General features: G+C 42.6%; 1 protein-coding gene across 1 annotated transcript in view; it reads right to left on the bottom strand.

Moving 5' to 3' along the window:
* EPB41L4B (erythrocyte membrane protein band 4.1 like 4B) overlaps positions 1-12,444 on the bottom strand; it is a 181,790-nt gene that overhangs the window by 73,594 nt on the left and 95,752 nt on the right. The window contains exon 16 of the mRNA XM_074899418.1: positions 2,060-2,241. Coding sequence (XP_074755519.1) covers positions 2,060-2,241 — 182 coding nt within the window. The remainder of the gene's footprint in view (positions 1-2,059; positions 2,242-12,444) is intronic.

The following is a 12,444-nucleotide window of genomic DNA, read 5'->3' as shown; positions in this document are numbered from 1 at the left end:
AGCTTTTTCTAAGGTTATTTCAGCAATAAGGAGGAGTAGGAAAGCAGTGCAGCCTAAGAGGAGACAGAGCTGGAATAAACACCCTCCACTGCGTTTTTTGCTGTTTCTTTAATCACCTTCTGCTCTACAGGTGGGCCTGGCTTAGCGGGGCCCACGGCAGGGCTGGGGGGAGCTGGAGATGGGCCCCACTGCAGCATCACTGGAGCAGAAGCTGAAGCCCTGGGGGACTGATGGGGGGCCTTGGGCCAGATGGGGGCAGTCCCCAGGAGCCGGACAGGGGCAGCAGGACCTGCTGTGCCCTCAGGGCTGGGACACTCAGCAGCAGCATAGCTGGCTCTGACTGAATTTCCTGGCATGCTTCAACTCTAATTTGGGAAACAAAATAATACAGGCTGGCACACCCCCCAGAAAGGTCCCTGCCTCCTGCCGCACGAGGCTGACAGCCTGGGTGAGGCTTTCCAGCTCCGCTTGGCCGGCATCCCTCCGCCGCCAGCGCTCAGCCGCTGCTCATGGCAGCTATGTGACCGGCCGGCCGAGGCCCAACAGCTCCACGGCCAGGGAGAGCCACCCAGCAGCTACCCAACGGGGTGGTCTGCACCACCCTCTCCCATGGCGCAGGTCGCTGCAGACCGTGGCCGAGATGCGGCGTGGGAGTGCCCAGGGGGCTGCCCCAGGCCTCTGTGGCAGCACAAGGCAGGGAGAGGCCATGCTGGCGGTGCGCCATGCGAGCCCCAGGCGCTTCGCAGAAGGAAGGTACGCCCGCGTGGAGCGTACAATCAGTGAAAGACATCATGTCTCCTGGAGGTTGCTTCTAAGGGAGCAGCTTTCACTGAAAGCCCCAGCAAGCAATTGGTATTGCTGCTTAGTATTCCCTTCCCTAAACATCTACAATGCCTTGCATTTTATTTCTTGAGCTTCCCTCCTAAAAACTGTTATCTCCCTCTCCTTGGGAAAGAAAATTGAAGAACACATTTCTGAATTTCTGGAAAAAGTCTGATTAAAGTGCATGTGTGTGTAGATGCCTGTGCATTACTGCTGAGGTGGGACAGCCTACAGTCAAGGTCACCCGGCACTGTCCATTACAATATCCTGGTTTCAGGAATTTGAAAGTTGTCAGATTAACTGGCCAGGCTGAAAGTTTCCATAATGAATTGACTATCTCAGGGTGATTTACAATTATAAAGGCAAAAATTGGGCAAAGGAGGAATTTATCATTCATTTGAGGCAAGGAAAAAATAGAACATACCTTGTTTTGCCCATCTTCTGAAATTCTTACACAGCTTCAGCATCTCACACACTGCAGAGTGCAGAGATTATAAATTTGGAGAGCAAGAATTAGGACTGCTCAATGGCAGGGATGTTTCTCTTCTAGTTCCTGTGTAAACCTACAAACATTTGGCCAAGCTATGTACCCTTAAAAAGCCTGTACATGTTCAGCAGCAGAGACTTACACCCAAACTCCCCAAGGTTGCATCAGGAACAGATAGGCTTCTTTCCTCTTTGCTTTCTACAAGCTAAGAATTTCTCTAATGAGCAAGCAAGCGTACTCCAGTTGTGGTAGGTAAGGCTGAGCAGGAATTGTTCCCATTACCCAAACTAAGAGCAAGTTGCTGTTTGTCCAGTGCTCCAAACTTTCTGCTGTTTGCGCCCAGACATGAAAGCAGGAGTCAGATCCAAACAATGAGGGCTGAAGGCCAGCTGGGCAGATCAGCAAAAGACAATGGCAGATGAGGATAGGTTTGTGAAACTATGCAAATAAATAGTAACAATGAAAAAATAGCCTGTGCCAAGTAGAGACTCAGTATCTGTGACTAATTGGGTATTTGTTCAGCTAGGGAACACCAATCTAACAACAAATCCCGCCACCCCGTAGCAAAGCCAGGAAATTGCAAATCTTGTCTCATTTGCACACACTATAAAGTTAGCAAGTAATAACAGGAAGCATATTCTTCAAGGAGAAAAAACGAAACATGCTGTTTTCCTTTTCTTTGCCTCCTTGCCAGAGAGAACTCTGAGAGCATCACAGTTACTGAAATGACTTCCATTGCAGTGGACTTACTGTTTGGGTTTGGAACTCCAGAAACAATGTCTTTGCTGTCGGGAGCAAGGGCGCCATAATTCGTGTGGTGGTGATGATGACGGTGGTGGTGGTGATGCCTTGCAGGCATTTTTGTGGTATATGGTGCTCCACCATTCTCCTCAATGTTGAACTGATGCAGATCACTGTTGTTCAAGGGATAGCTACAAAATAAATTCAGTTCAAATTAGAGCAGTAAACAGTAGGACAAATTGTACTTTTGAAGAGCTAGAGTGCAAACCTTCCTGGGAAAAAAATGCACAGCTTTTTTTTAAATAAAATTTTTAACAATGAATATCCTAATTCTTTGCAGTTTTCTGTTAACAGGAGACTTGTGAGGTGAGGAAAAAGGATGCCTCTGCTTGTTTGGCATGACTTTAGTATCAGAATTAATTTTTATTTTACATATGACACGGTCTCTGCTAGACTCAAATTCTGACTGATTTACAGAATATGATTCTCAAAACCATCAAGTCCTGTAGGAATTTGCAACTTCACCTGGGATAGGAAAGTGGTCAGGCAACAAACAGTAACTCCTTTAAAGTTGTCAGAAGAGCAGACCAAGGAACAGTTCCAGAATAACATTACATTCCTGAGAAAGTTTGGCCCCTCAAATTTACGGTGCAAAATAGCTGTATGAAAAATTTGTGACTTGAGAAAAATGGAGAAAGATCCCATTGATAATGAAAGGTTTTTGCAGGTAACAACATACAAACCAGCACTTGGTCAAAAAGGAATCATATCTGTGCTGGTAAACTAATTGTTGGGCTTTTTTGCATATATTTAGTTAGGAGATTAACTGTTGTCAGTCTACAATATATGGAGAAATAGAGGCATGTTGAAGTTTTAATTCAGCATCTCTAACTCAGAGGTGTCAAATGACACTATTGATTTTCTTCAGTAGTTTTAACTGATGCCATTACTGCTTGAAATGATGATAAATTTCTAGAAATTTTATTTTCTCTCCATGCCAGCAACCAAAAAAGACTGAGATAACTCTACACAGATACTGCAAATGACTTGACTGTGCTTTCCTCAGAGGAGTCCTTAAAATTTTTATAAGGTTTTAACTTACTCTATAGCATTGCATTAGACAGTAGTTGCAGTAAATCAATTCATTCCAAGGAAAGATGAATCCCCTGCCCGTTTGAAAAATGCTGAAGAAATTATATCTTCAGCTGAATGGGTTTTCAGTTTGCTTTTATTACTAATGGCAGCTGAAAACCTGACAATATGGAATAAAGACAAACAGAATAATTAAAGGAACGATGAATAAATTATACCTAGCTACTTGCTACATATGTTCTCTGCAGATTACTTACTGATTCAAAGCAAAATTAACCAGTCATCTGCTAACACATCTGTATCATTTCCAAAGATATGCTGAAGCATGAACTCGGTTACATCATTAATAACCACTGTCTTCTCAGCAATAACTTCTGACAACATGAGGCTTTTGACTAGGTAGTAATTGAATAACACTTTTATGCTGGATACCTTTATGAAAGCAGGAGGCAGGGAGGGGAATGTTGTGTATATTAATCTTGGCAGGTTCCTGGCATGTAGCAATGACTGTCAATAAAGGTACTTCTGATGCCTTATTTGCCTTAAGGAAACAATACAAATAGGTGTCTGATCAACAGGGGACAGCTTTGGTGAGCTCAGATAGTCCAGAACTGGCCTGTCTTTTGAAACTGCACTATATCTTCACTGTTATAATCAAATCAAGCAAGTGCCTACCGGGAGAAAATGGTACAGGCTAATGAGATTGCACACTAATTGTAACAGCTCTCCTGCACTCTCCCTTCAAGCGCCTTGGATTGAAGTTACATTTTTGCATTTTTTTGACTGAGATTATAGCTGGGTTTGTTCATGCAGTTAAAACCCTTATTAGTAATAAGATCAGTTTTGGGCTGGAGCCTCAGCACATCCCCTTTTTCAGTCTATGATTCAATTTCTTTTCAGGACACAAAAACCTCACATGCTTGGGAGTTGCTTTCATTTCACCCGCTGGCAGTCTGGTCTAGCAGATTTTTGACTGGTCTCTTCAAAATGAATGAGATCACACCAAATCCTTACATTGACTTCTCACATTGCTATGGGCACGAGGTAGCTTCCATGCTTAAAATGGGAATGAACTGAGCAACCAAATGAACCAAAATCCTTCTGTCATGAAGTTAAACATGCACCAAATTCTCTAGACGTGTTTCTTGACTGTCCAGAGAGGAGAGCTCACACCATGTAAAATGCAGGGAGACCATTACTTCAAAGAAGTAAAGACCTAGCCTAGCAATGCTGATGTTCAGTTATGCACTGAAATCCTCAAGGACAGTAGGTCACAAAGCTCTAGTGAGGATGTCTATACCCAAGCAGTGCACTCATGTGAAATCCCATGTTGAAGCTGCTGGCCCACTTAAAAGGATGCAGTCATCTTCACTCTTCCAGGGCTGACAGCAACTAACAGATACTGAGGCAAACTCATCTCAGTGGTCAGTCAACTCTTGCACTTCTGATGCACACGGGGTTGGGCTGAGGAAGACTTTCGCAACCATACCCTCACTACTAGACTGATGAGTTACTGAACAATCATAAAGAACAGGGCTTGCAGCCCCAGAGCCAGTCTACTAGAAGAGTTGACAGTACCAAAAAAAAAAAAAAAAAAAGAGTAGTCCAAATCCCTTTTCCATGTACTCTCTACTATATAATTTATGGGCACACTCGGCATCCTAGTCCAATTTCTACAAGGTGGCATCAAGACTATCATATATCACATCTATTTTTCACTTATTTTTCTGTTCTTCCACTGTCTTAAATCTAGAGACTTGAGACTTTTCCACTCAATGCAGTTTCGTGCTATTAACTTTTCCTTCTATTGCTTGCTTCTATCTGGGTTACCTGAACAGATAATGTGCTCATGCATCCTTCCCAACCCATCAATGCAAATAAATCACTAGTGTCAATGAACCAACTTTCTGACCATATCCTAAGCCCTCCAAGTTTTCGTACTTGCTCCCCAGACACCAAGTAATGCTCTCAGACTATGTGCATACATGGGCGGGTATCAGTTTTCACCCTTTCTCTTTCCTCCTTTCTTTTGGCCCTCCTAATATGACAGTGTTACACCTTTGTTTTACCTTTCAATAGTCATTTGGCTGTCCTGCAGGTTTCCTCTTTTTCCTCTGTTATTTACCTCCGCAGTTTTCTCAACAAGCTCCAGCTGCTTCCTATACAATCAACTGCTGCCCTTCAAGGAAAATGAGGCAGGGCCCTACAGGCTATTATATAGAGGAAGAAAAAATTTCTTCCTTTTCTGTGCTTCTCTCAGGCAAAGCCCTCCTGAGAATTCAGTTACCAGAGGCTGAACCTTCAAAACAGCCACTCAAAGTTCACAAGACACTTGGGATTGCCTTTAGTCTCAAACTTACATAAATACTTTCTTCTGACCAAAAGGGCAGCATATTGAGAAACAGAGCAAATAACATCTATCTTCTGAATACCTTTTTCATTTAAAAAACTTTACTTACATTACTAGTCCTCTATCCCAATTTTATACTCCTCACCTTTTGCTTTGAAAGCTATTTCCAGTTGATATTCTTACATTTCATGTGCTCCAGCCATCTACTGCCTTACCAAACCATGCCTCTAGCATACAACTCACACATACAACAGTATTAAGAGATGACAGAAAAATGGGGAACAGAAAGCTATTTCAAAGACTGACTTATCCACCTCTCCCCTCAAAACCAAACTAAGCAGGCCTATGTTACCCCAACTGATCAGCTGAACTGAATCTTCAACACCTTCACTAGCAGAGACTTCATTACTTCCCTGTGCAACCGATTTCAGTGTCTCACCACGCCTACACTTTCTTTCTTTCTTTGACCTGTCACATTTACTTCAATTTAAGCCTACTGAAGAACTTTGAATTCTTCTGTTGCCCCTCATAGGTCACAGAATTCCTACAGTTCTGTTATGTTTTACCATCCTCCTCTGCCCAGCTGCCCCCTCCTCTGCCTCTGACATGTGGTGCTCAGAACAGGGCACCCCATTCCAGTTGAGGCCTTGCAAACGTATTGCAAAGAGGAAGGGTTGATTCCGTGTCCTGTGGGATCTACTGTTTATACACTGGAACATGACTTTTGCTTTTTCTTAAATAGTCTGGGGTTGTTGACTCATGTTCAACTTTTGATCTGAAAGAACACCAGATCCTTTCTTAAACCGGCCAAGTTTCCACCCCACCCCCCACCCCCCAAACCCTCAGCTGTGAAACAGGTTCCTACCTAACAGCACAAACATATTATCATTCCTCCTGACCTGTGTCCTAAACTTTCTCATGTACTAAGATCAGAAACACATTCAGGACTTTTCTCTCATCCATGACAGGCCTGCTGTGAGAGGACTTCCCATTTTGGTGTAACCTGAGTGATAAGAGATTTCTTAAAAAAGTAATCACCTCCCCATACCATCCTCATTCTCCTGTAGAACATAACCATGTAGCCCTGCATAAAACACCGTTCACCCGTTTCAGAGCAGGCTTACTCCTGCATCCTGTCCATGTCCCCTTCTTCCACACTCTTCTTGTAGGATCTCCCATTCAGCCGAAGCTACACTTGGAGAGCAAATGGTGGAGCTCTATCATCTCCCCACCTTGGGGAGGCTGGAGGGGCAACAGCAGAAAGCAGGCTCAAACTATTGTGCCTCTTGGGTGACTCTGCACTGAGTTTAGACCCTCCCTGCTATAACTGAACAGTGGTATAAATAAATTCCAGGCTTCTAGGTCTGTTTGTGACAACTAACCTTCAACAGTTACCACACTCACCTCTACTCTTTGCTTGGAACACTGCTTCTGCACCAAACCACTGCAAGTGTCTAACATTTTAAAATCCTCAAACTTTACACAAACATCACAACCCCTCTCAATCCTCCCCATTTGCAGCTCAGAGCAGGCCTGATGGTGATTTGTGCAGCTTTTGCAGCTCAAATCCACACTGCAGGCTTTGTACTAAATGTGTTGGGAGGCTCCCCCAACCACTTCGCTCCCTAATAGGAGACAGTTCACCTATCACCATATTGTAAAAATACCTTCTCCAACATCAGAATGGGCTTTAGATGTGCTCCCAAATGGCAGTCAGTGTTAAAGTGTATGTTAACATGTATGTGCATTAAAGTGTATCCATGGAGGAGAGACTCTCAGAAGTCTAATGAAAGCAGCCATTGTGCATGAAGCTTCAATGTGGCAGCTGGGGGGATAGACTTAACAGCTATGTTAAGCCAAACTTTCATTTTTGGGGCTTAATCTCTCCTTTTTGGAAAAAAAAAAAAAAAAACAAAAAAAACAGACAGACAAGACTTTGGGTTTATTCCCTGTCTGAGCTTCAAAAGCAGTTAAAAAAACTCCATACCAACCCAACTGAAATTTTAGTCAAACTTGCTTTAAACACATTTAGAATCTCACATATCCCTTGTGTTTCTGGAGCATGTAACGTAGCACAAAGAGCTTAGGAATTTTGCATACTCTGGAAATTATCCCATGGAGAGGAATGAAGAGGAAAAGTTGGGGGTGGGGATAGGAAGAAAGTAGTGTTCTGCATGAGTATCAATTAATGGCCAGAACCATTGGACTGAAGCAAAAGACTTTGAGAGAACCCAGTGTTGTACAAGAAAGGAGCACAGACCACAGCAGGAAGACTTCTTATAAAAGAGAGAGGATGCAGTTTCATTTTTGCAGCCAAGGATGAGGACATATAGAAGCAATGAGTGTTCCTAAGTAAAGGGAGGACTGACTAAAAGCAAACTTATGTTGTTTTTTTCCTACACCATGTAGCCAGGATCTCTTTAGTGGCCAGAACTGGCTTCCTAAACCATGAGAAGTATAACTAAAGCTGGCAGTGCTGTCACACTTCCAGGCTCTGCCCTGGACACCAGCAGACAACAGGAGAGCTGGCCCATTTGCTTCCTTTAGGGAAGGCCTGGGAAGATGTGTTGCCAATTTCTCTCCCTGCTGCCAGGGATGATCAGCAGTCTCCATCCATTCCTAGGGACACCTCAGAAAGCAGAGCGGGCAGCCAGCAGCCTTCTCCCAGACAGACAAATCAACCTTGGAAGGAAAGAGAAAAAGGCGATGGGGAAATACATATTCAGAAATGGTGATGGGAATAGGGAATTATCTCCTGTAGGAGATAAAAGTATATGCAGCAGCTTCCTGCTGAACTAAGTTTTGGAGCAGGAGTAATCTGGTATTCTCCACAAAAAGAACAGAGCCTGCAGCAAAGCATGTTCTAATAAAATACCAAGAAACAAATCTTGACTCAACAAAGCCATTGTCCTCATAGATTTCACCTTATCTACATAAAGATCATTAAAAAAATACTGCCTTGCACAACTGTCATGCAAAATATGCCCACTGGGGAACTAAACTTGCTCGTCTTCATTTACAAATTATTTTAATTAATGATAACGACAGCTAATGGTATTTAATCACCTGTCAAAAAAATTCATTGTCCCAGATGTCCTTGCAGATGAGAACTCTGAAAAGAAGACACAAGATTTTCTAAGACAGACGAAATCCTCCCCCAAGTCAGTGCTGCCTTCCCCTTTCAGTCACAGGCCGACAATGTATGCCTGTCCTTGGGAAATAAAACAACTCAGGGTGGCTAATCCAAGCAAGCTAACTCAGGTTAAAATAGGTGCTAAACCAAGTGAGGAACGTAGTCCTCCCAGACAGACTGCAGCTGATCTTGGGTTGCTAACCACGCTAGAGCCTTTTCCACCACTTAACCCATTAAATAATTCAGGCCCATGAACTAAACACATCTATGTCTCTCCTTTCCTCGTTATCACGTACCTGCCAAAGCATGCAGACACAGAAAGAGGCACAGGCCTGGCTAACAGAGGAGAACATGAGAAACCACGTGAAGTGACAGAAGAAATAGCTGGACATGACAGATAAAAACGTAAGCAGCTAACAAATGTTACAGAGCGTGCCCTGAAGGATTGCTGGATTTCACAGGTAGTTATGGGAGAGCCACATGAGAAATGGCCAGACTTCACAGAGCACCAGAGGACGGGAGTATGAGGGACTTTTTTGGTGAGAACAACTTTGCAGGGCCAGCACTGCCTAGGAAACCATATTGGTAATACTGCATGAGGTCCAAACTACCTAGATAGCCTTGGGAAATTTGCATATGGATTTCACAAAACTGGGAGCAATTCAGGGAAACAGCAGGGGGTAACTGAGAGGAGACAAGGTAAGGGATGGGGAGAATCCATGGGAAAATGAAGAGGAGGGAGACAAAAGGGACCAACCACATGTAAGCAAGATGCTGGTCATAATGCTTGGCTGGTCAAGCCTCTATCTCTGCAGTCTAGGCTTCTTAACTATAGTCCTATTTTCTGCGGGGGGTGGGGGGTGTATGCATACAGGATTGAGCTTGCTGTACTGCCCCATGTTTGTGTGCTACCGTTTGTGTCTGCAGGTGATGGTGAAGGCACTGCTCTCCACCTCTTTGGCTCTGCGTGGCTGGCTGCATGTGCGCTCTATGTGTATTTACAGCTCTGGAATACATGCTCAGCATCAGTATAGCCTAGGCTCAGAAACCAGGAACTACAGCAGCCTCACATCTAGCAGATTAGAAAAGTGAAATCACTTTAGCCTTAAAGCCAATTCACTGGATTTGACTTTCCTTAACAATACTCTTCCATCTTACAAAATCTCCTTTTTGCCTCTGTCCCTGCACAGCTGAAATTCCTTGAAAAAAACCATGGTTTTAGAGAAATTAATAAAACTGTGGAAATTTCATGCTTCTAAATTATTCATATTTTGAATATGCGCTACAGAGAAATATGTGGTCTTCTGAGTTTTCAGTAATCTACCATAACTTTAAAGTCCAGCGTGAACATACCTGACACCATTGCCACACAAATTACCTCATTTTAGGTTATAGATATCTGCCTTTTTAACACATTACCAGTAAAGCTACTGAAAAGGTAGAGTGTGCAGCAAGTAAAAACTCTTATCAAGGCAGGACAGAATTTTCCACTTATTTGCTCAGAAGATAGTATTAACAGGTAAAAGTAACAGAAAATCAATCACTTAACACAGCAAAGGCTTTCTCATTTACGAACTTGCAACCTGCCCTATCTCCGTTCTCACTGCAACACTTGGACAACTCAGATGAGTTATAGCAAGAAATTGTACATTTTATCTTAAAAGCAATTTTCAGACTTTTTCTTACGAGTCAGAAATTGAGAATGAGAGAGACATTAAATGCAACAGTAGAATCTGAAAATGAATTATAACAGAGCCCTCCTGGCTTCAAAATTTTGATACAGAAGCAGGATCCAGTTTGATATCCAAGTTCCTTGAAGCCTTGCTTCAAATCAGCCTTGCTTCTTGATTCAGTGAGCTCCAAGTGAAGACACAGATACTGAAGTCTCAAAGCTCCCTTGCCTCTTTCATTCCTCTTCGTTCCCACAGTCTCTAGCAGGCTTCATTGCTTTTCCAGTTCCTGCTATTGCACATCCCACTGCAAAACTCTGCTCTCCTAAACTCTCTACTTGAGCTTTTTGTTTCTCTGGCCCATATTTTTTTCAGAGCTCTTCCTTCCTTCCTGACTCCTACACACCTCATCATGAGAAAGACTCAGCTCGGGGACACCAAGATGCCAGCCCTACTGTCTGCCAGGAAAGCCTCAAAATTCAGGGCCTTGGCCCCTGGAGATGAAAAGAAACACAGTTACTTTGTCATCTGTTTACCTACTGAGTTCATTGCTATGTCAATACACAATTTACAGAGCACTGGAGATGTATTAATGTTTTGTATTTCTACTTCTCTAAGATTCTCAAAATTGCAGAGATTGGTAATGGCAGGTAAATCATTGTGATCATTAATTCCAGCACAGATTGTTATGGGTTTAGTGAGGAAAAAAAAGTTTATAAATAGTTAGCTTCTTATCTGGGTTTAATTGTATTAGACCGGTGCTACTAATACTAAGGTGCGGCTACTTCTTTTGTTTTCTTCAGGGCGCAGAAAGTAAAGAATATTCTTCATTGCCTCATTTTGAAAAAATATTTTTTTTTTTATAATCCATCAACATCTGACATTGTTAAGCCAGGAACTACAGGTTTTCCAAACTGTTTCTGTATGAAATATCTGGTTTTGCTTAATCCAATACATCTTCATCTTTGATATGATGAGCTGCAGGTTTTGCTGTTGGATAGTTTAAACCTGACGGTCATACTACTAGTGCCATGAAGAGGAAGAAACAAGAACATTACAAACTTAGAAGATGTAAGATCCAAAAACCAATCAAATGTGGAAATGTAATTGTGGTGGCAGTTTGAGAACAGAACCCAAGAAGCATTTCCACTGGCTACCCAACAGCCCTAGATCAACATTGATCTTCATTTCAAATTGGCAGATTCCTCAGTTCTCAGAAGGTGTGATGACTAAGGCAGTCACGAACACTACTACTGCTAGAGATAATAAACTAAATTGTTTCTGAAAAGATACATGCAACAGATCATGGAAGGTAAGATGCCACCAAACCAAAAGTAGTCACCCCACAGAGTCAAGAGAAAGCCATTATTCCAGAAACACAATACAAAGAAGTAACATTCGGTTTAAGGTATCAGGCTGGTGGAACTTCCCACCTACACCAGTCTGTGTGCCAAGTCTGCCAAGACTCTATCTGGAAAAAAAAATAAAATCATCACCTTCAAGAAAGTTGGATGGGAGATAACAGTATTTTCAAAAAACACCACCCCTTCCTCCTGTTCAAAATTGAAGGTATATTACATGCAGAAATTAAAAGCAATATGCAAATTATTACAGGCATGCTTGCATTTTCTGTAGCAACCTATTAGTACGTGCAGCAGGCAGTGCACAAAGGCTTGACTTGTGAACTTTACAACTAAATTCAGATTAACGCTTGTGAAATCAACTGTTTGAAAATAAGTTGTTTTGCTTTAAAGGACAGTCATGAAACAGTCATTAGTAAGCAGTGGAGAGCAGCATTTAGTCTGCAGAAGCTTTATTAGTGGAAGTGACTCATCTCAAAGGAGGCACTCCAGCTGAATCAAGTTTTTATCTGCTTTCTGTGATGCAGTGGCAACAAGAGCAACAGCACGTGCACTCAGAAGGGAAGTCTATTTGGCCAGTCACTCCAAGGGACAACAGTATGTGGAAAACAAGGGAAGCCAAACAAGGTCTTCATCATTACCACAGACTGCTTTACAATGTACTGCAAGAGGCAGATAGAAAAACATCATCCATTCCTTTACATGTTTTTCTCTTATCTACTTTGACTAGTATTGGTTTTGTCCAAAAGACGCATCCTTCTACGTGTCTGGCTCCTGATGAGAAAGGG

This window comes from Athene noctua, chromosome 2 (genome assembly GCF_965140245.1).
Source record: "Athene noctua chromosome 2, bAthNoc1.hap1.1, whole genome shotgun sequence".
Classification (NCBI taxonomy): Eukaryota; Metazoa; Chordata; class Aves; order Strigiformes; family Strigidae; genus Athene; species Athene noctua.
Note: the sequence above shows the minus strand (reverse complement) of the source record. Positions and strands in the feature narration are given on the sequence as shown.